Source organism: Peromyscus eremicus, chromosome 2, assembly GCF_949786415.1.
Source record: "Peromyscus eremicus chromosome 2, PerEre_H2_v1, whole genome shotgun sequence".
NCBI classification, from domain to species: Eukaryota; Metazoa; Chordata; class Mammalia; order Rodentia; family Cricetidae; genus Peromyscus; species Peromyscus eremicus.
Genome location: NC_081417.1, coordinates 122,633,004 through 122,657,126, shown reverse-complemented (window position 1 = coordinate 122,657,126; position 24,123 = coordinate 122,633,004). Strand labels below are relative to the sequence as shown.

The 24,123-nt window shown below is 47.8% G+C and overlaps 1 protein-coding gene across 1 annotated transcript in view; it reads left to right on the top strand.

Moving 5' to 3' along the window:
• Nucleotides 1–2,589: 2,589 nt before the first annotated feature.
• The window catches only part of Zyg11a (zyg-11 family member A, cell cycle regulator), a 38,779-nt gene continuing 17,245 nt past the window's right edge, over nucleotides 2,590–24,123 (top strand). Inside the window, exons 1-3 of the mRNA XM_059256029.1 lie at nucleotides 2,590–2,746; nucleotides 13,454–13,619; nucleotides 18,856–19,607. Coding sequence (XP_059112012.1) covers nucleotides 2,657–2,746; nucleotides 13,454–13,619; nucleotides 18,856–19,607 — 1,008 coding nt within the window. The 5' untranslated portion in view covers nucleotides 2,590–2,656. The remainder of the gene's footprint in view (nucleotides 2,747–13,453; nucleotides 13,620–18,855; nucleotides 19,608–24,123) is intronic.

The window sequence follows — 24,123 nt, the reverse complement described above, 5'->3', positions numbered from 1 at the left end:
ACTTGCACTGAACCTGTGACCCCATGATGTATAACTGCCCCTTGCTTCCCCTTGCCTTGAAAAATGTTTTCAGGGATACTTTGATCTATACCTGTGCCCACCACCCCTGTGATGTATGACTCCCCAATTCCACGATGCATTCTTGCTTCTTCATTGTATTTTTTTTCTAACTGCCATTCACCTCACCCCTGTAAATGCCTTTGCAGCTATTTTCTATTAACCTTGTGGGCTTTTTCCCCATCAAAGGACCTTAAAAAAGTAGTCTGGGCTGCTCTCTAAAATCCCAACTGAGTGGACCTTTAAAAGAGAGCCTGCTTTAACTGGTCAGTCATGGTCGGGCACACACACATAAACATAAAATATAATAAATAAATATTTAGAACTCTTTTTGTGAGATGGGCATGGTGGTATGGGTCTCTGAGAGTTCAAGGCCAGCTTGGTCTACATAGTGAATTCCAGGAGAGCCAGGGCTACACAGAGAAATCCTGTCTCAAAAAACAAACAAACAACAAGAAAAAAAAAAAAAAAACCAAAAGAGAGATTTTTAGATTGTTGCGTTTGTGTGTGTGTGTGTGTGTGTGTGTGTGTGTGTGTGTGTGTGTGTGTGTGTGTGTATTTTAAAACAGGTATCACTACATGGCCCTAGGCAGCCCAGAGATCCACCTGCCTCTGCCTCTCTCTTAAGTGCTGGGATTAAAGGCGTGCCGCCACCTCCAGCGAAAACCCCTACATCCTGGTCTTCTGATTTTCAGTTTCTTCTGTAGGTTGTTCTCATCTCCAAATCCTGCTGCTGCAGTGTGATGAGTGACTGAAACCTAGCGGCTATCCCCCTACATCCCAGCTAGCAGTGAGGGTAGCTAAGCCACCCTCTGACAAACGGAGGGCTGAGGCGTGCTGTGGGGGCAGGGGTAAGGGAAGTAGACACAGGACTAGAAGGGGCATCAGCACATTCTTCAGTCTTTGAGAAGAAGTCGTTTGCAGAATTATCCCGATTTTTACCTTCTAGTCTGGAAAGGTTCCCACACAAATACTCAGTTCTACCTCTTTTATTGTCGGTGTTATCAAAACTGGGAGGAGAGAAGAGTGCTGGGATTACAGGCGCTTGTCTTGGGGGAGGCGGGGTCTTGCTGTGTACTCTGGGCTGGCCTGGAACTGGTGTTGATTCTGCAGATTCTGCCTGCGGAGGGCTGCGGCTGCGGGTCTGCACCTCCCAGCCAGTCTCACCCGTGTCCTCTCTGGGTTCTTCACCTCCGTGCAGGTAAACCGAGGACCTCGGGGATGGTACCGAATTTTCGTCCTTGCTTCATTTTTAGAAATACGATTAAAGAACGACGTGGTAGGGTGTGGAGCTCACCTTCCACCCTGGGAAGTAGGAGAACCCGTTCAAGGTCATCTTTGCCTGAAAAAGAAAAGAGACTGGGGGGCAAGTATTTCCTGGTCATTTGTTCTTGAAAAGCAATTTTAACATTTGAATTCCTTTGTCTATAAGGGGTCTGGAAGGTGCCTGACCTTGGATAGTATTTTACATACGTTATCTTAAGCTGTCTTGACTTGATCCCCTACCTGATTTGGCATGGATCCCGGAAATAATATATGCACGTAGCGGAGGCTCGCCTCAAACTACTTTTTGGAGGATGACCTTGAACTTCTGACCCTCCTGGCTCCACTTCTCCGTGCTGGGCCGGGCAGCGGTGGCGCTTGCCTTTTATCGGGAGGCGGAGGTAGGCGCATCTCTGTGAGTTCGGGCTGTTACACAGAGAGACTATCTCAACAAAACAAAAACAAAACAAAAGCAAAACAAAACAAAAAGCAAAATAGATAAAATAAAGGTCTGTGCTGTTTCGTTTTTGAAATTTTATTGTATGCGTGTGTCATGCGTGTGTATGGGGTGGGTTGTCCCCATCCACCTTCGTGTGGGTTCCGGAGATGGAACTCAGGTCGCCCGGCCTTGCACGCGCGTTTCCTCGCTGATCCAGGTCAGCAGCCCCTAGAAGTATTTTGTATAATTCACATCCAGGAGTGGAAACGTGACTGGTGTCTTACTTCTAGGGGCAAGGCCTCCGAAAGTTCACTTTAATTTATTAAAGCATTTAAAAATCCGGGACCTGGTAGAGCTCTTGCCTATCATGTGTAAAGCTCTAGGTTCCACCTCTAACGTGCCCCCAAACCAAAACCAAACAAAAACTTCCAGAAGGGCGGCGTCGGTGGCACACTCCTTTAATCTCGGCACTCAGCCGGCGGAGGCAGGGGGATTGCTAAATTCAAGGCCAGCCTGGTCTACATAGTGAGTTCCAGTTCCAGGACAGCCGGGACTACACACTACACACACACACACACACACACGCACACACACACACACACACACACACAAAAAACGCTGTCTCGAAGAAAAAAAAAAAAAGTCAAATAAAGTACGCAGCGCTGCTGTGGGAGGGCCTCCCCGGCGCGGGTCTGAGGACGTGGGCCTCCGTGGGGTGGATAGGAGTTGGGTGGCCGAGCCTAGCTGGCGAGGGCCATTGGCCGCGCGGCCGGGGGCGGGGTCGCGGCGGGCGGGCGAGCGGGCGGGCGAGCCCTTCAGACGCCCTGCGCCCGTCCTGCGCTCCGCGAGTGCGCCGTGGCGCGACGCCGGCGGCGGGGCTGGCGCGAGCGGGGCGCCATGGTCCACTTCTTGCACCCGTTGCTGTGGCCGCGGGTCCTCGTCCTGCCCGACGCCCAGGAGGACGCGCGGGGCCGCGGCGTGGTGCAGGTGAGTAGTCGGGCCGCCGCCTCCTCCTCCCGGCGGGCGGGCGGGCGGCCGCGACGGCTCCCCGGGCTCGCGAGCAGGCCGGGCCCGGCTCCGTGCTCGCCGCCGCCCAGGAAGGCGCGGGAATTGGAGCCGCTTCCACACCGAGGCCCGCGGACCGCCGCCCGTGGGTCTCCTCAGAGCCTTGCTCTCCTCAGAACCCCCCCCCCGTGGGTCTCCTCAGACCCCCCCCCCGTGGGTCTCCTCAGACCCCCCCCCGTGGGTCTCCTCAGACCCCCCCCCGTGGGTCTCCTCAGACCCCCCCCCGTGGGTCTCCTCAGACCCCCCCCCGTGGGTCTCCTCAGACTCCCGCCCGTGGGTCTCCTCAGACCCCCCCCCGTGGGTCTCCTCAGACCCCCCCCCGTGGGTCTCCTCAGACCCCCCCCCCCCCCGTGGGTCTCCTCAGACTCCGCCCCTCAGACCCCCACCCAGCCAGCCCCTTCAGCCCTTTTCCTTAGCGCCTCCACCCTCTCCTCAGCCCCTTCAGCCCTTCTCAGGCCCTCAGCCCCCTCTCCTCAGCCCCCTCCTCAGCCCCCCTCCTCAGCCCTCTCCTCAGCCCTCTCCTCAGCCCTCTCCTCAGCCCCCTCCTCAGCCCTCTCCTCAGCCCCCCTCCTCAGCCCCCCTCCTCAGCCCTCTCCTCAGCCCTCTCCTCAGCCCTCTCCTCAGCCCCCTCCTCAGCCCTCTCCTCAGCCCCTCTCCTCAGCTCCCCCTCCTCAGCCCCTCTCCTCAGCTCCCCCTCCTCAGCCCTCTCCTCAGCCCCTCTCCTCAGCCCTCTCCTCAGCCCTCTCCTCAGCCCCCTCCTCAGCCCTCTCCTCAGCCCTCTCCTCAGCCCCCTCCTCAGCCCTCTCCTCAGCCCCTCTCCTCAGCCCCCTCCTCAGCCCCTCTCCTCAGCCCTCTCCTCAGCCCCTCTCCTCAGCCCTCCCCTCAGCCCCTCTCCTCAGCCCTCCCCTCAGCTCCCCCTCCTCAGCCCCTCTCCTCAGCTCCCCCTCCTCAGCCCTCTCCCCAGCCCTCTCCCCAGCCCTCCCCTCAGGCCTCCCCTCAGCTCCCCCTCCTCAGCCCCTCTCCTCAGCTCCCCCTCCTCAGCCCTCTCCTCAGCCCTCTCCTCAGCCCTCTCCTCAGCCCCCTCCTCAGCCCCCTCCTCAGCCCCCTCCTCAGCCCTCTCCTCAGCCCTCTCCTCAGCCCTCTCCTCAGCCCCCTCCTCAGCCCTCTCCTCAGCCCCCTCCTCAGCCCTCTCCTCAGCCCCCCTCCTCAGCTCCCCCTCCTCAGCCCCTCTCCTCAGCCCTCTCCTCAGCCCCCTCCTCAGCCCCTCTCCTCAGCCCTCTCCTCAGCCCCCTCCTCAGCCCCTCTCCTCAGCCCTCTCCTCAGCCCCCTCCTCAGCCCCTCTCCTCAGCCCTCTCCTCAGCCCTCTCCTCAGCCCCTCTCCTCAGCCCCCTCCTCAGCCCCCTCCTCAGCCCTCTCCTCAGCCCCCTCCTCAGCCCTCTCCTCAGCCCCTCTCCTCAGCCCTCTCCTCAGCCCCCTCCTCAGCCCCCTCCTCAGCCCTCTCCTCAGCCCCTCTCCTCAGCCCCCTCCTCAGCCCCCCTCCTCAGCCCCCTCCTCAGCCCCCTCCTCAGCCCTCTCCTCAGCCCTCTCCTCAGCCCTCTCCTCAGCCCCCCTCCTCAGCTCCCCCTCCTCAGCCCCTCTCCTCAGCCCTCTCCTCAGCCCTCTCCTCAGCCCTCTCCTCAGCCCTCTCCTCGCCCCTCTCCTCAGCCCCTCTCCTCAGCCCCTCTCCTCAGCCCTCTCCTCGCCCCTCTCCTCAGCCCCTCTCCTCAGCCCCTCTCCTCAGCCCCTCTCCTCAGCCCCTCTCCTCAGCCCCTCTCCTCAGCCGCCCACCCACCCGCTCCATTAACCGTGTAGAGAAGGTGGGAATTGAAGTCCTGAGGTCGGGTGTGCTGACCTTGGGTGCTGAGTGCCACCTGGGGAATGAGAACTTCGGTGGTGGCGCTGCTTGGTATCCCCGGAGGGAAGGAAGCAGCCTGCTTGAGATGGTGGTTTTGGTTCGGCTTTTTTTTTGGGGGGGGGGTGAACCTCTAGGCCTCCCTTGGTGTCTGCTTTTCCACTGAGGTACATCCAGCTCTCAGAAAGTGTGTGTGTGTGTGTGTGTGTGTGTGTGTGTGTGTGTGTGTGTGAGAGAGAGAGAGAGAGAGAGAGAGAGACAGAGAGAGACAGAGACAGAGACAGTCCCTGTGTATCCCAGACTGGCTTCAAACTCAGTTCTACCTCAGTCTCCTGAGCGGTGGGATTACAGTCGCCTGCCAACATGGCCAGTTCTTTTCATTTTTTCCCCTTGAACTCACAGAGATCCTCGAGCCTCTGTTGGATTTAAGAGCATGTAGCTCAGCCCTCTGGTTTCAAAGGTTCATGTAAAAATTGAGTTGTATTTGCAAATACATAAAATGGACTCTTGTGTATCAACTTTGTATTCTCCCGCCTGTCAGAGGTTACTTGTTTTCTCCATTTTAAAAACTTTGTGCATGTATGCGGAGATCAGAAGACAGCTTGTTGGTAATAGGTTCTCCCCTTGCACTATGATTTTGGGGGTCAAGCTCAGGTGTTAGGTACCGTTGTCTGCTGACCCATCTTTCTGGGCCCCTACTTTTGAAGTGTGGGTATGGCGCTGGTGAGGTGGCTCAGCGGTTACTGGGTTGGGTTCCCAGCTCCCGTGTGTGCACATGCCCGTGAGTGCAGGTGCCCTCAGCCCAGGAGAGTAGGTCGATTCTCCATCCAGAGTTGCGGGCAGATATGGGTGCTGGGAACTGAACTGTGGTCCTCTGGAAGAGCGGTGTGCCCTCTTAAGCTCGGCGCCATCTCTTAGCCCTTCTTTTTAATTTTTTTTCAGTAATAAGATCCTACCCTAGATCAGGCTGGTCTGGAACTCACTAAGTAGTAGTTCATGCTGGCCTTGCATTCCCAACAATCCTCCTGTCTCATACAACTGCTAGAATTACAGTTTTGTGTCATAACATCCTGCTTGGAGAGAGAGAGACAGACAGAGAGAGAGACAGAGAGAGAGACAGAGTCTTGCCAGGTCCTCAGCACTAGGATTACAATTACAAGCAAATGACACTGGACCCAGCTTCTTTTTGCCTGGCTTCTGGGGATTGAATGCCTTGCCCTTTTGCTTTTAAGGCAAGCATTTTACCAACTGGGCAATCTCAACGCTCTAAGGTTTTAACTCATATACATATCTTTCTTGGGGTGTTCTAGAGCTCTTTGTATGCCTCCATATTTATAAAAGGGTTAATTCATGGGCGGTGGTGGCAGTCAGGAGGCAGAGCCAGCCTGGTCTACACAGCGAGTTCCAGCACAGCCAGGGCTACACAGAGAAACCCTGTCTTGAAAAACAAATAATAAAAACAAACAAAAGAGGAAGATGACATTCCCAGGACTTAAACAGATTGCTGGCTTTGGTAACATCTATCAAGGAATTTATTCTCTGTTCAGTTTATCAAATTTATTGGAATGGAATCTTCATAGAGTTTTAAATTATCATTTTTTAAAAAAATTATTTATTTTTGTTTTTTTGAGACAGGATTTCTTTATGTGTAGTTGTGTAGACCAGGCTGGCCTCGAACTCACAGAGATCCACCTTCCTCTGCCTCCCGAGTGCTGGGATTAAAATTGTGTGCCACTACTACCCGGCTTAAGTTATCCTTTTAATGTATATGGTATCTGTAATTTTTTTCTGGTTAGTAAAACATTAAGTCTTTTCAACACACACACACACACACACACACACTTTTGGCTTTGGATTCCTGGAGAAACTTTTTTTTTTCTGGTCATATCTTTATCATTTCCCTTATTTTGCTCACTTGATGTGTAGTTTGGCTTTTGGTTGTTTGTCCTTGTCTTGTATGTCCGAGGCTCGCCTCCAGCTCCCTGTGTAGCTGAGTGTGCCCTTGAACCTGTAACTCCTGCCTCTATGTCACAAGTGCTGGGGTTACAGATTTGGACCTGTAATTTTTTTTCCCTCCCTGTAGCCCCAGCTGTCCTGGAACTCACACTGTAGACCAGACTGGCCTCAAACTCACAGAGATCCACCTGCCTTTGCTTTCTGAGTGCTGGGATTAAAGGCGTGCACTACCACTGCCTGCCAGTACTCCCCTCCCCCTACTACATACACATGGGACACATATATACAGGTAGAATACTCATACACATAACGACACTTTTTAAAGAGCATATGTATTCTGTTATTGGTCACATAATCTACAGGTGTTAAGATGGTCAAAAACGTTAGTCTTGGGCTTGAGAAATGGCCCAGAGGTTGAATACATGCTGCTCTCGCAAATGTCTTGAGTTTTGGTTCCTAGCATCTATGTTGTGTGCCTTATAATAGCCTGTAGCTTCAGCCCCAGGGGAGGTCTGATGCTCCTGACCTTGGTGAACACCTGCATTCATGTGCATGTAGCCACACACGAGCACACACTCATACATAAAGCTTTTCAAAAAGTTAGACTTTATTAGGTGTGGTGGTGCACGTCTGTAGTTCCAGCAGAGGCAAGAGACTCACTGTAGACTCAAGACCAATTTGATCTACACAGCAAGTTGCGAGGCAGTTAGCCTTCTGCCTCAGTTTCTCTGGTATCTATAATTATAGGCTTCTACTACCAGGCCTGGCTTTATCCCCTTGCTTCATCCATCTCTTCTTTTTTTTATTTATTTATTTTTTTTTTTTTTTTTTTGGTTTTTCGAGACAGGGTTTCTCTGTGTAGCTTTGCGCCTTTCCTGGGACTCACTTGGTAGTCCAGGCTGGCCTCGAACTCACAGAGATCCGCCTGGCTCTGCCTCCCGAGTGCTGGGATTAAAGGCGTGCGCCACCACCGCCTGGCTCTTCTTTTTTTTAAATTTTCTTTTTGAGACAGGGATCTTATTATATAGTCCTAGCCTGGAACTCACTCTGTAGACCAGGCTGGACTCAAACTCACAGAAATCCACCTGCCTCTGCCTCCCAGTGATGGGATTAAAGGCATGTGCCACTATGTTCAGTCTTTTTTTTTTTTTCCCCTTTCTTTCCCAGCTGACCCATCTTGCTGGCCTTTCCATCTTATGTTTTGAAACAGAGTCCACATTGGAGCCAATTAAAGAGACAAGTTAATAGTGAAAAGTAGAAAAAAGATTTATTCAGTATGACCACATTGGTGAATAGTGGCACAATGATCCTGCATACACATCCCAAGTTTCTCTTCAGAGTCCTAAATGTGAATTTTAGGGTTAAGTAGAAGGCCAGAGTTACACATCACAGGAAGAAACAAGGTGTAGTTCTGCCCATCACTGGCCATTGATCATTGTTTCAGCTCAAATCTATCCTGCAGAGTGGTATGGTAAATTACAAGGGTCATTAACAGAAGACAAGCCCCATGGCTGGCCCCAAGCTTCAGCCTTGTTCTTCCCCGAGCATGATTCTAGGGGAAACTGCAATTTCTTCCATATATCCTTTCAATAATCTGCTGGCCAAAGGGGCAGAAATTTCTCTTTTAGAATATCCTCATTCCTGCTGTGTAGGCTTGTTATATCCCAGAATTTCCTGTTTCTGGTAGACTAGCTAGGAGCTCCCAGGATCTGCTTGTCTTTGTCCTTCAGCACTGGGGTTATAAGCTTCCTCCGACTTTTATAAGGATCCTAGGGATCTGCTCTCACCTCTATGTTTGGCAGGTACTTTGGGTCCTGTAAATTGCAGGAACTTCCAGAGACTTAGCAGTTGCTTATTGCCAACCCTTGTTAAGAAACCTCCTCAAGCAGGCAGTGGTGGCGCACGCCTTTGGTCCCAGCACTGGGGAGGGAGAGGCAGGCGGATCTCTGAGTTTGAGGCCAGCCTGGTCTATAGAGCGAGTTCCAGGACAGCAAGGATTGTTATATAGAGAAACCTTGTCTTGGAAAAAAAACAAAACAAAACAAACAAACAAAAAAGAAACCTCCTCCAGAATGAACAATTTGAATTCAGAGAAAATGGCAGCACAAGAGTAGCTGAAGCTGGAGTTGATTTCCTGATCCTCCAGCCTCTGGGGTGCTGGGATCAAAGATGTGTGCCATCATACTTGGCTAAGAAAATTTTTTCTTAGGAGGCAAAGATTGCCACGAGTAAGTTTTGTTTTGTATTTCGAGAAGGTTTCTCTGTGTAGCCTTGACTGTCCACAGAGCGATCCACCTGCCTGTGGTCTCCTGAGTGCTAGCATCAAAGGTGTGTGCCACCACTGCCCATCGAGTAAGTTTTATATTGACAGGTTAGTGGGGCTAGAGTGTGTGTCTATGGTGTGAGTTTTTGTTATGTGACATATCCAACCTTGAACTGCTGCAGTGAAGCAGTTCTGCCTCAGCTTCCCAAGTATCTGAGACCGAGCTGTGTGTCCAGAGGGGTTTGGTTCTTTGTGTTTTATTATTTCTTTCTTTTAACTTTATTTATGTGCATGTTTTACCTGCTTGTATGTTAAGTGTGTGTGTGTGTGTGTGTGTGTGTGTGTGTGTGTGTGTGTGTGTTTGCACGCTCACACTTGGTGCCAAAGGAGGCCAGAAGAGGGTGCTGGTTGCTCTGGAACCGGAATTAACAGACATTTGTGAGCTGCCTCCTGTGTGCTGGGGATCTGAATGGGTCCTCTGAAAGAGTAGCCTAGCACCTATCTGCCTCATGAGCGCTGATGTTACAGTCAATTCTAATCACTTCTTTTATTCATTCATTCATTCATTCATTCATTTATTTATTTATCTGTATTTTGTGTGCATTGGTGTTTTGCCTGCATGTATTGTCTGTGTGAGGTATTGCATCCTGGAGTTACAGACAGTTGTGAGCTGCCATGTGAGGTTTGGGAATTGAACCCAAATCCTCCGGAAGAGCATTCAGTGCTCTTAACCGCTGAGCTATCGCTCCAGCCCTGAGTTTTAACTTCTAATATACAGCAACATGAGAGATTTATTTTTATTTTATGTCGCTGAGTGTTTTACCTGCATATATGTATGTGCGCCACATGTGTGCAGTGCCCACAAAGGTCAGACGAGAGCATTGCATCCCCCTGGGAACTGGAGTTACAGACCTTTGGGAGCTGCCATGTGGGTGCTGGGAGCCAACGGGTCCTGTGCAAGAGCAGCAAGTTCTCTGAACTGTCAAGTTAATACCAGTGTCCCCTCTCCCCAGTAGTCTAGTTTTTAAGAAATGAAAGGGTTGAGTGGGGTGGTGGTGGCCCATGCCTTTTATCCCAGCACTTTTGGAGGCAGAGCCAGGCAGATCTCTGTGAGTTTGAGGCCAGCCTGGTCTACAGTAGGAGATTCAGGACAGGCACTAAAACTACATAGAGAAACCCTGTCTCGAAAACAAACAAACAAACAAACAAAAAACCCAACAACAAAAAGGAAATAAAAGGGTTTACCTAGGATCAAAAGTTGGAGAGCTAAAACTGTAAGGCTTGAAAATATATATCATGGGCTGGAGATGACTGAAACAGGTTGGTGGCTGATGCTTGCATCCCAGCCTTGGAAAGTGGACGAAGGAGGATTAGAAAAGTTCAAGGTCATCTTTGGTGACATAATGAATTTGAGGCCCGTCTATAATACAGGAGACCTTACCTAACACAACAAAAAACTAGGAAATAGGTAGATGTACCTCACTTCCAACACTTGGGATGCTGAGGCTATTGGGACTTCAAGTTGGAGGTCAGACTGGATTACTGGGGAGACCCTATTAATAAATAAGTAAGTAAATAAAATCACCTGGCTTTGAACTGGTCCTCCTGTCTCTACCTACTGTTTCCCCTTACCTCCACAGTGCTGGGTTCACAGGTGTGTGCCACCATGCCTACCAATTAAAAAAATCATATTTTGGGGCTGGGGATTTAGCTCAGTGGTAGAGGCCCTGGGTTCGGTCCCCAGCTCTGGAAAAAAAAAATCATCTTTTGAGAAGAAATGATTTCTTTCATTTACTTTGTGGGTGCAGGTGTGTGGAGGTAGGAGGGCAGGCAACTCCTGGGAGGGAGTCAGTTTCCAGGGAATTGAACACAGGTCGTGAGGCCTGTGAAAAAGTGTCTCTGCTAACTGAGCATATTGCTAGTCCCAAACGTGTTTGTGCCTGCGGTCAAGTTATCCAGGAGGCGAAGGTAGTAGGGTTGTTCGAGCTCAGGTTTTCAGGTCATCAATTCAGACCTCATTTCAAAACCCCAAACATTATATAAATAAATACACCAGGCGTGGTGGCTCAAGTCTATAATCCCAGAACTTGGACAGATGAGGCAGGAGATTTACTGAGAGTGTGAGGCCAGCCTGAGCTACGTAGCCCCTTCTCATGTACTGTATTTGGGACTGGGCTGTTTCTCTAGGACCTTGGGACCCACGAAGTTATTGATATGAGATCTTCCTGAGTTTGTAAGTGAATGTATTTGAGGGAGCCCACGTGAAGGGGGAGTGCAGAGGCCCGAGAACAACTTGTGCGAGTTGGTTCTCTCCTTCCATACAGGCCCTAGTGAGCAAGCTCAGGCGTCAGGCTTGGCAGCAAGCGCCTGTACCAGCCCAGCCGTCTCACCCTCCCTTTTAAACTTCTGAGTTTAAGCACTGAGAATCCTAAAACTGTGAACTTTCCAAACTGCCGTAGCATTATCTCATAGGTTTTGGTAAGCTGTGCTGCCGTTTGCATTTGATTCCAGAAATAATAACAATATCGTTATTATTATTATTGAGGAAGGCTCTTGCTATATGTGCCTGGTTGGCCTGGAACTCACCATGAAGACCAGTGCTGCAAGCCGCAGGAAAATGTAATGGAATTCAGCTACTATCACAAAAGCTGCTGCTTGGAAAAGTCAAGGACTTTTCTGAAGATCAAGCCAGGGCTTAAGCAGTCTTGGTGAGCTGGGCGGTGGTGGCACACGCCTTTAATCCCAACACTCGGGAGGCAGAGGCAGTCAGATCTCTGTGAGTTCGAGGCCAGCCTGGACTACAGAGTGAGTTCCAGGAAAGGCGCAAAGCTACACAGAGAAACCCTGTCTCGAAAAACCAAAACCAAAACAAAACAAAAGAGCCAAAAAAAAAAAAAAAAAACCCTTGGTGATATTTTAGCTTTTCTATATATATACATATTAGCTGGTTCCTACAGTGGTTTTCTTGTAATGCTATGTGTGCTTCCAACAACTCCTAACAGTGTATTTATCTAAAATACCTATCAAGCATCCAAGGCCAAAGGAAACACTTGTCTCCTAGGTCAGGAAGATAACTTTATTTCTTGTGCAATTTAGGGTGAGACCCTCCTTTCCTATACAACCTTACTAATAGAACCCTAACTTCTTACCTCCTCTTTTATCACTCCTATTTTGGGTTGTAAAAGAATGCCTGGTGGTCATTGCTTGAGGAAGATTCTTATCTGCCTTTATGACTCCATAAGAATTCAAGCCTGATGACCTTGCTGGGCCAGAGGATTGCTATTGCTTGTGTTTATAACTGGATTTCTGGGAGACTTGGGGGGAATGAAGAGAATAAGGAGATGGAGAGGAGGAGAGAGAGAGGAAAAGAGAGAATGGAAGAACTAGTTGGGTAAGAACTGGAGAGGAACGGACTAGATGGGAAGAACTAGATTGAAGAGCTAGAAGAGAGTACTAGAGGAATGAGATGGAAGATGAGGAAGAGCCAGATGGGGAAGAACAAGATGAGAGAGTAGGAGATGGGAGAGGAGCTGATATGAGAAGGAACTAGATGGATGAGAACCTAGAGGGGGCAGAACTAATATGAGAGAATTAAGTTAGAACTTAGAGGACAGCAGATAACTGTAGAGAGAAATCAGGCAAGAAAGGAGCTCGGCATGAGAGCAGAATAGAAACTGTGTAGAGAGAGAACTGACTCAGAAGAATAAAGTGTATGGACTAAAGATTTTTATTTAAATAGATTCATTTTCTATCCTCAAAGATTAATTATCAGCTGGTTGTCGATTCTTCCCAGACCCTGGGAGGGACTATCGAGGGGCTGGACCCTCGTAGTCCTCGTTAGACCAGGCTGGCCATGAACTCAGATATGCCTGCCTCTGCCTCTCAAGTGCTAGGATTAAAGATGTGCACTCTCATGCCTGGCTGGTTGGTTTGTTGTTGTTTCATTTAGTATTGCTGTATGTGGTATATGAAAGGCAAAGAATTACTTGTGGAGTTGGATCTTCTCAGGGATCAAACTCAGATTATCAGGCTTGGCAGCGAGTACCTTTACCTGCTGAGCCATCTTGCTGGTAATGACCACTTTATGTTGAATGATTGCAGATGAATTCTTGTAGCTAGAGTTTTCCTGCCTGGCCCACAGTCAGGACAAATCTGTCACTCGCCATTCCCACAGCCGCTCAGACCCAACCAAGTAAACACAGAGACTTATATTGGTTACAAACTGTATGGCCGTGGCAGGCTTCTTGCTAACTGTTCTTATAGCTTAAATTAATCCATTTCCATAAATCTATACCTTGCCACATGGCTCGTGGCTTACCGGCATCTTCACATGCTGCTTGTCATGGCGGTGACTGGCAGTGTCTCCCCCACTCAGCCTTCCACTTCCCAGAATTCTCCTCTCTCCTTGTCCCGCCTATACTTCCTGCCTGGCCACTGGCCAATCAGTGTTTTATTTATACAGAATGATATCCACAGCAAATTCTAACTTTTTTTTCTTTTTCCTCTTCTGCTTACTTAGGAGGAAGCTTCACCCTACTCTTTGGTCAACATCTGCCTGGATATCTTGATTGCTAACTTAGAGCAATGGTGTTCTAAAAGACCTGATGGAACATTGTGCCTTCCAGAGCATTGGCGTTTCCCTCACGAAATAGCTGATCAGTTCCTTGAGAGGATGGCTTGGCAAGGTACTAAACATTCTCTATAGTGTAGTCTTTTTTTTTGGTTTTTCGAGACAGGGTTTCTCTGTGTAGCTTTGTGCCTTTCCTGGAACTCACTCTGTAGTCCAGGCTGGCCTCGAACTCACAGAGATGTGCCTGCCTCTGCGTCCCTAGTGCTGGGATTAAAGGCGTGCGCCACCACTGCCCGGCCTAGTGTAGTCTTAAAATGCTTTTTTTTTTGTTTTGTTTTGTGACTCACTGAGTTTACTTAAGGAAGCTTACAGAGTCATTGGCGAGGGGTTATTTACAGGAGCACAGGCCCACCTTACCAGTGGTTATACTATTGAAGACAACCCTCCACCCCCGAGTGCACAGCAACCTTTAATTACATTTATATCCTCATGGAGGATGGGCCCTTGTGACTCCCTTCCCCCCGACAGACTAGCTCAGTCTTGTGTAGGTCTTGTGCTGATACAGCCAATGAGGAAACAAGATTGCAGTGACCATGTTACGAAGGAAGAAAGTGTTCCATGACACTCCCATTCTTTCCGTCCCTCTCTTCTGCAATTTCCATGAGCCTTGGAATGGGTAATAGAGAACACCCATTTAGGGCTCAGTCAGTGTGTGTGTGTGAGTGTGTGTGTGTGTGTGTGTGTGTGGTGTGTTATTTGCGTGTGTGTTTGGGTGCCTGTGTGTACACATGCAGAGACTAGAAGAGGACATCAGATGATCTGCCCTTACCATTTTCTCCCTTAGCTCCTTGAGACTCTTACCAAGTCTGGAGCTAGGCTGGCAGCCAGCAAGCCCTAGCAGCCCCCATCTCCACACCTACACAGCTCTGGGTGATAGACATGTGTGGTCACAGTGGGCTTTTCACTTGAGTGCTGCGGATTTTTTGATTTGGGGGTTTTCATGTCTGCATAGCAAGTGCTCATACCCGCCAGGCTAGTCCCCAACTCCCGCAGTCAGTCCGTCTTAGCAGCTAAACAGTGATAAGCTGACGGCAGCACTGACCTATGACATACGAGTATCTAGAAGGTAGTTTCACAGGCGGGTCATGTCCAGTTAACAAAACAACAGTGGAAACTTCCTTCCTAAGGCCTTTGCCTCCCTGGCCACAGGCTTTTGACCAAGTTTACAGTACCAGAGATGAATTCCCTCTTGTGGCGTGGACCTCAACTCCAGCTGAAGAACAGTTGGTTGTTCCTATGACAGACTTGCCACGATTCGCCAGCGGCCAAGTCGTGCCTGGCACCCCAGTAGTGTAGTATACATGCGTAGTCCACAGCTGAGTAAGAACTGACAGTTCTCCTCTAACAGCCTACTTAGCATCTTTCAGCACTCTATCAGGTCTGACCAGCAAGGGAGGAAGCTTTCAACTCAGCTCCAGCTTGAGTACTCAGTGACTTATACAATCAAAGTGTATGGTGTCTTCAGCAGTGGGGTCTTAGTTACCCTCTAATTCTAGAGGGCATCCAGGGACAGGGACAATCGCCTGTATTATTTTGGAAGCCTCAGGAACCTCAGTGCTTTCTTATTTGAAAAATACCTTTATTTATAGTTCTTACTTTATCTCAGTCTTTACGGGATAATCTAAGCTTTCTAAGCTGTTCTTGCTACTAGCCTAATAGATAAAGAAAATGAAACCATTGTCATTTATCCACCATTCTGTTATAGTCTCATCCTTTATTCTCTACATTATGGAGGTGAGTCTTTAAAGTTTCTTTGGGGCTGAAGATGTAGCTCAGTGGTGGAGAACTTGTCTAGTGAGTCGCAGTACACGAAAAAGAGCCCAGACTTGATGGCACATGCCTGTGAATCCAGCACATGAGAACAGGAGGCCGGAGGGTCAGAATATCAGTGGTCTTCAGCTTATAATGAGCCTGAGGCCAGTCTGGGCTCTAGGACATTCTGATGGGGGAGAAACAACAACAAAGGAGAGACCAGCAAGAAGGCTCAGTGTAAGGGCAGTGAGTGTAAGGGCAGTTAAACCCGACAGCCCAGGTTCTAGCCCTGGGACCTACGCGGTGGAAGGAGAGAACTAAGTTCTGGGAGTCGTCTTCTGACTTCACAAATGCACCATGGCCTCGGCGTGTCCCCTCCCCACCAAGTAAATAAACTGTAAAAGATTAAAACAGCAACAAGAAACAAACAGTGAGACGGAATTACAAAGGTCATGTTTGATTTGCTTTCTTAGAGCAAAAATTTTGGTTTGACATTCATTTGTGTGTGTGTGTGTACAAAGGAACGGAGGTCAGAGGACAACTTGGAGTTGATTTTCTCCACCATGTGGTTCTACTGATCAAACTCAGGCGGTCAGACTATGCAGCAAGCTCCTTTATCTACTGACCCTTCTCACTGGCCCTTTAAAAAATATTAGCCGGGCGCGTAGTGGCGCACGCCTTTAATTACAGCACTTGGGAGACAGAGGCAGGCAGATCTCTGTGAGGCCAGCCTGATCTACAAAGAGAATTCCAGGACAGCCAAGACTTACACAGAGAAACCCTGTCTTGAAAAACCAAAAAACAAACAATTTAGAGACCCCTGTGCCTCAAGGCATGCACCACCACATAAACCTTTTCTTTTAAAAAGGATTTTTTTTTTATGTATCTGAGTGTTTTTCCTGCATGTACATATGTATATCACATGTGTGCCTGGTGCTCAAGAAGGCCACCTAAGGGCCCTAATCCCTGCAGTTGGAGTTACAGGTGGTTTTGAGCTGCCGTGTGGGTGCTGGGAACTGAACCTAGGGAGTCTGCAAGAGCAGCAAGGTACTAAACAACATCTATAGTGTAGTCTTTTTTTTTTTTTTGTGGTTTTTTGAGACAGGGTTTCTCTGTGTAGCTTTGTGCCTTTCCTGGAACTCGCCTTGTAGACCAGGCTGGCCTTGAGCCCACAGAGATCCGCCTGCCTCTGCCTCTCAAGTGCTGGGATTAAAGGCGTACGCCAACACCGCCTAGCCATGTTGTTACTCTTTAAAACTAGGTTCGGCCAGGCGGTGGTGGCGCACGCCTTTAATCCCAGCACTTGGAAGGCAGAGGCAGGCAGATCTCTGTGAGTTCAAGGCCAGCTTGGTCTACCAAGTGAGTCCCAGGAAAGGCGCAAAGCTACGCAGATAAACCCTATCTCAAAAAAAACAAAATAAATAAATAAATAAAAGTAGGTTCATTAATCTACCCTTTCATCCTATCATATCTAAACTATCCCCTTTTCTTCTTTAGAAAGAGACTGTATTTATAATCAACCTGTTTTAAATAAAAATATTGGTTTTTCTCTGTCCCACACCAGAGGGCTCTTCTGATATGGGACACAAGAATCTCTCAACCTTTTTTTTTTTTTTTTTTTTAGGAATATGCTTGGGTTTAGAGAAGGAGTGAGCCAATTCCACCTCTAAAGCCAGTTTGGTATATTTGGGTGTAGCTTCTCTTACTACTTCCTGCTGGAGGAGGGCGTTGTATTCTTATGGGGACATAAAGAAAATTTTAGGATTATAGGGTAGTCCGTGAGGCTGTATTGTCTGAGCCAGTTGCCTTGAAACTGTACTGGATGTTGAATCATCTGGGCCATGGTGTCATCGCAGACCTTTCAGAGGGTCTTGGCTGGTCAAACCTGATGTATCTTAATCTGGAACAAACCCATAGCTTCTGGCTTTCTGTAGAAACAAAAACAGAGCCTCCTTTCCAAAGCAACATATCCTTACATCCAAATTTTGAAGTCAAGGTACCTTTAAAATATACATATTGGCATAACTCAACAGCTTTTACAATCAAATGTCTTTCTGCAGTTAAGAATATCAAAGACAACACACTCCAGATTCTCTGTGTGATAAGCCATCTTTACATGGCTTATTTTTTATATTAATTTTTACTTTAGAAGACTTTATTTTTAAAAACTATCATTTCTTTATATAACTGTATATATCACTTTTTTGTCTCTTTCAAGCCTACGTATATTTTACACACATTGTAAACTATTCCATCTGAATCTGTCTTATTGTGAACCTATTGCTTTAAACTGTAGCATTCTAAGACTGAAATGATGCTGTGGCTGCTGGCTCTGCCCACCTCAGCTTCCCAACATGGTGGTGGTACTTTTACTGCCAACTCTGGGAGCCATCGACTCTTAGAAACAGTGGGTCTATGCTTTTATCAAAGTAGCATCTCACTCTGTAGACCAGGCTGGCCTGGAACTCACAGAGATCCGCCTGACTCTGCCTCCCAAGTGCTGGGATTAAAGGTGTGCGCCACCACCGCCTGGCTTACCAGTCCCAATTTTATCAGTCATAGGTTACAACTATGAACACAAGTATTTTAATTTTCTACTGGTGTGCCCTCCTAGATTGAGTTTCTTGGGGCCACAGGTGTCTGATAAGCCCATTGCTTAGCATGGAATCTCATATGTAGACAGTGCTTTGTAAATCTTTGCTAAATGTAGTCTAGTACAGCCTGTTTGTTTTACAGATGAAGACAACAAAGTCTTCCAGGGTTGCAGGGATGGCTCAGCAGTTAAGAGCACTAGTTGCTCTTGCAGAGGATCCAGGTTTCATTACTAGTACCCACATGGTGGTTCACAACTATCTGTAACATCAGTTCCAGGGGATTGGATGCCCTCTTTTGACCTCTGTGGGCAGCAGGCACACACATGATGCACATAGACACATGAGGGCAAAACACTCATACACATAAAATAAATCAATCTAAAATTTTTTTAAAAGAAAAAAATGGGGATAAGTGGCTCGTTAAGTCATTCTGTATCTTGATTTCAAGGGATCATAACAGAAAAAGCCAGGTGTAGTGGTACATGCCTTTAATCCCAGCACCAGGGAGCCAGAGGCAGGCAGAGTTCTGTGTTTGAGGCCAGCCTGGTCTACAGAGTGAGTTCCAGGACGGCCAGAGCTATGTGGTGAGACCCTGAACCCCCACCCCCACCCCAAAGTGATTATAATGGAGTTCCTTGCTTGTTGTCTGTCCCCCTATTTGATTTTGTTTGGTTTCTGTGAACAAGGTTGGCGTAGATAAGCCTGAGCTCCGAAGTACAAGCTTCCGTCAGTTGACTTGGGCAGGTTAAACTCTTAGTTTCCTCGTCTATCTAACAGTACTAAAAGTTCCCCTGCAGTGTTAGTGTAAAATCGAAAGGGGGTCACCTTAGTGACGAGTTCAGAACAGCGTCCGGCAGCATCTGTCCTCCTCATTCACTGTCACCTCGCAGCCAGGAACGCCATGAGCTTTGGTTGTCCGTGTCAGCGGTTCTGCTTTTCTTCCAGGCAAGCTGACGGACAGAACAGCAAGCATTTTCCAGGGCAAGCGAACAAACCTGAAGCGGATCCGTATCCAGAGATCCAGGCTCTCCACAGCAGCCTTCACAAAAGCCTTCTGCCATCACAAGCTTCTCGAAGTGGACGCCACCTCAGTGGACTCCGAGCTTCCAGCCGCAGACATCGTCCACGCTCTCCAGAGCAGTGCCTGGATCCAGAACAACCTGCAGTGCCTTCTGTTAGACTCAACTAGTGTCCCTCAGAACTCAAGACTACTGGCCTTGGGTCGGTTCACTGGCATTCGCACTTTAAACGTTGCCAACGTGTCCTTCTGGAACGAAGACCTAGCGAGCGTTTCCCAGTTACCACACCTGGAAAGCCTGGATATCTCCAATACTCTGGTCACTAATATCTCTGCACTCCTCGCCTGTAAGGACCGGCTCAGATCTCTCACAATGCACTATCTGAAGTGCCTGACCATGGCCAACCGACAAATTCTTGCCGTTTTCAGACAACTGAAACACCTGCTTCACCTTGATATTTCTGATCACAGGCAGCTCAGGTCAGACCTGGCTTGTCTTCTGTTACAGCAGGAGGACATCCTGCCCAGCCTTGTGTCCCTGGATATTTCCGGGGGCATCGACATCACTGATGAGGCTGTGGAATCCTTTCTGCAGCAGCGGCCTGAGATTCGATTTGTGGGGCTCTTGTCCACTGATGCTGGTTATTCTGATTTCTTTGTGGCAAAGCAAGGCTTAAAGGTTTGTTCTAACATACATTTTTTTTTTATTTGTTCAGAGCATTATATGTTCTTATACATTAGAATCTATATTAGGTGTGGGTTACTTATATAGAGTCCTAAATTGTTTTTATTTTTTGCTGTTTTGTTTTGAGACAGGGTCTCTCAACATGGCCCTGGCTGTCCTGGAATTCACTCTGTAGCCCAGGCCAGCCTTCAACTCACAGAGATGCACCTGCCTCTGCCTCCCAAGTGCTGTGATTAAAGGTGTATGCCACCATGACTGGCGTTCCTTAACAGTTTGTAACTATCCTGGTCTAACAAGTTGTGGGGGCTGTAACGTTAAGATACAGTTCCAAAGAGACTGAGGCCATGGCACAGTGGGTAAAGTGCTTTCTGGGCAAGCATGAGGACCTGAGTTCAGGTCGTCAACATCCCTGTTTTAAAATGGGGAGAAGTGGGTGTGGCAATGTTTGTAATGTCTGCCCTGGGGGCAGAGGTTGGCTAATCCCAAGAGCACATTGGCCAGCAAATATAGAGAGGAAGAATCTTCCCATGAATGCCTGTGGCCTCCACAACTGCTCACAGGGGTGAGCACACCTACATGCATAGGTGCATACATGTACCCCACCCCCCAAACACATAAACAGTTTCAACCTCCATGTCCAGCTTGATGATGATAGCTACAGCCATTCTTTTCCCATGCAAAATCCATTTCTGATTTTTTTCCCCCTTGGTCTCTCATTTCACAGATGAGGAAAGGGAAGCCCCCACAGTTATGGAACTATTAAATGATAGAGCTAGAACTCATATACAAGTATCTGTGACTCCAAAACTTGTGTTCTTTCCTCTACCAAGAGCTGACTCTAGCTGCTGATGGGGATGATCAATATGGCTAGCACCATTTTTGGCCAAGGAATGACTAAAGAACAATTTCTTTAAATTTTTTTTTTTTTTTTTTTTTTGGTTTTTCGAGACAAGGGTTCTTTTTGTAGCTTTGCGCCTTTCCTGGAACTCAATTGGTAGCCGAGGCTGGCCTCGAACTCACAGATTCACCTGGCTCCGCCTTCCGAGTGCTGGGATTAAAGGTGTGCACCACCACCACCGCCCAGCCAATTTCTTTAATTTTTAAAAGACTTTTTATTTTATGTGTATGATTGTTTTACTTGCATGTGTGTATGTAGTGCTTGTAGATTCCAGAAATGAATTAGAGTTTCAATAATTGTGAGCCACCATGTGGGTGCTGGGAATTGAACCGAGGTTCTCTGGAAGAACAGCTAGTGCTCTTTTTCTTTCTTTTTATTATTTTTTTTTATTTTTCAAGACAGGGTTTCTCTGTGTAGCTTTGCACCTTTCCTGGATCTCTCTCTGTAGACCAGGCTGGCCTCGAACTCACAGAGATCCACCTGCCTCTGCCTCCCAAGTGCTGGGATTAAAGGCGTGCGCTACCACCGCCTGGCGCTAGTGCTCCCTTTTGTTGTTGTTTTGTTTTGTTTGAGAAGGGGTTTCTTTGTGTAGCCCTTGGTGTCCTGGAATTCTGTAGATCAGGCTGGCCATGAACTCTGAGGTCTGTCTGCCTTTCCTTCCCATGTGCTGGGATCAAAGGCATGCATCACCACCGCAGGACTCAGCTAGTGCTCTTAGTTACTGAGCTATCTTTCCAGACTCCTGAAAAATAATTTTTTAAAGAGCACTTAGGGAGGCAGAGGCAGGGAGAATCTCTGTGAGTTCAAGACCAGTCTGGTCTACGGAGTTCTAAGACAACCAGGGCTATAGAGAGAAGCCAGGCAGAAGTAGTACATGCCTTTAATCCCAGCACTCAGGAAGCAGAGGCAGGCGGATCTCTGTGAGTTCAAGACCAGCCTGGTCTACAGAGCGAGTTCCAGGACAGAGCTACATAGAGAAACCCTGTCTTGAAAAACACAAAACAAGAGAGACAGACAGACAGACAGACATGGCAGCTGTCTAACTGCACAGATCCCCAAATGCTAGGGTTACAAGTGCAAACTATCATACCCAGCCCCTTCCCCCCCAAAAAAATTCTGAAGGAGTGGGATGTATCTTAGTGGTCATTCTAGCATGTAGAAGGCCCCAGGTTTGATTCTATGAATGAAAAAAGATGTTTAGATCATTGCTTGAATAAATATGTATAGCTTTTTATGTTGTTACCTTAAAAAAGCATATATTTAAATAAATCAGGTTTTTTTTGTTTTGTTTTTTACTGGTGTAGTGGCAAATGCCTTTAATCCTAGCATGAAGCAGAAGCAGTTAGATGAAAAGAAAAAAAAAAGAAACTGAAAAAAAAAATCTTTATTTGCTGATGCTTTCTTTTGAGACAGGGTCTCACTGTGGTCTCCAGTCCAACTCACAGAGATCTGTCTCTACCTACTACAAGTGTTTGGACTAAAGGTGTGCAGTGCACATGGAGGCAGCTACGGACCACCATACAGGCATAGCCTGGGTCCTTTGCAAGATCATCAAGTACTCTTAACCACTGATCTGTAAACAGCCGGAGTTGAGTGTACTTTTTTTGGTATTAGATGAACATACTCTATTTCTGTTTTGAAAATCACTGTTTTAGATATTTTTTTTTTTGATTTTTCAAGACAAGGTTTCTCTGTGTCGTTTTGGTGCCTGTTCTGGATCTTGCTCTGTAGACCAGGCTGGCCTCAAACTCAGAGATCCACCTGGCTCTGCCTCCTGAGTGCTGGGATTAAAGTCGTGTGCTACCACTGCCTGGCCTCTATGTTTAATCTAGAGGCTGGCTCTGTCCTCTGATCCTCAGGCAAGCTTTATTTGATACACAATATATCACCACAGGTCTAGCTCAATCATTGATCTCCAGGTTCAGTAAGAGACTCTGCTTCAAGAAGAAAAAAAAAAAACGATGGAGGGTAATAGAGGAAGATACCTAACCTCTGACCTCCATATGTATACACACAAGTATACATGTATACACACAGCCCTCTAACACCCCCTCCACAAATCCTTCAGTGAATAAGTGAGTTAAATACCTATGTGTTCCTCTATCACTGATATATTTGGCTTGTATTGTCATAGTTTTATTTTTTGCGGGGGAGGGGTTTCAAGGCAGAGTTTCTCTGTGTAGCCCTGGCTGTCCTGGAACCTACTCTGTAGATCAGGCTGGCCTCAAACTCAGAAATCCACCTGCCTCTGTCTCCCAAGTGCTGGGATTAAAGGCATGCGTTACCACCGCCCAGCTTACATTTTTTATTTTCATGTTTCTTTGAAGCTTTTATGTGTGTGAATGTTTTGTTTTGTGTATGTACCACTTACGTGCCTGGGGCTGCATGAAGTCAGCAGCAGGTGTCAGATCCCTTGGAACCAGAGTTACAGATAGATGTGAGCCACCGTGTGGGAGCTAGGAATCAACCCAGGTCTTCTGCAAGGACAAGTACTCGAAATCACTGAACCATCTCTTTAGTCCCCCATTTTATTTATTACTATTATTTTTAAATGTTTTATTGTGAGACAGTGTCTTATTATAATCTCTGGTTGGCCTGGACTTGCTGTGTAGACCAGGCTGTCCTTACAGAGATCCACTTGCCTCTGTTCCCCCAAGTGCTAGGATTAAAGGTGTGTACCACCATGCCTGGTTTTTTGTTTTTTTGTTTTTTGGTTTTTTTTTTAAAACGTCCTTAGCACGCTCTTGTCCACATTTGCGTTCGAATGAGGGCGTGTGCGTCAGTGCGTGCATGTGGAGATCCAAGGACAGCTTTCAGGAGTTGATTGTCTCCGAGCACACTCAGGTCACCAGGCTTGGCAGCAAGTGTCTTTACTTGGTGACCATCATACCAGCCCCATTGTCATTGTCACTTATTACTCTGTGTGTGTGTGTGTGTGTGTGTGTGTGTGTGTGTGTGTGTGTGTGCGCGCGCGTGTGTGTGCGCGCACGTGACATGTTTGAGGAGGCAGAGCGCATAGGTGAGGTCAAAGGTTAACTGGAGTTGGCTCTCTCCTGCCTTTATATGGATTTCAGGGTTGAAAATGAACTCAGGCAGCGGATGAGTTTAGTAACCCTTTCTTTGCCTCAGTTTTTTTAAACCTTACCTGCTTCCTTGCCTCTTTGGTATTTATGTTTCTGTCTTTCATATACCAAAGTGCATACTGAGACTCCAAGTCTTGAGTGCTTCTGATTTGTTGTTAGTTTATTGGAAGAATTTCTCAGCTGAAATGTAGCTTTGCATTTTTTTTCTCATTCCTTCTGATTGCTCTGGAGTTGGTTTGAACGTCTTCACTTTTTCGCAGTTAGTTCTTTTTTCAAAAGCACTTCTCTAGGTGGACACACCCCTGTGATCCCAGGGCTGGTGAGGCCGAGGCAGGTAGATTGTGAGTTGAAAGCTAGTTTGGGGTGCGCAGTAAGACCCTGCCTGTCTCAACAGAACAAAAGCACTTTCTTGTCCGTTTGAGTACTGGGATGATGGTGTGAGTGGTGGAGGCAGGATGGATGCTTTGAATTCATTTCTTCCTTTCATTTTGTAAGATTCTCACTTATTCTCTGCTCCTCTGTTTTGTTT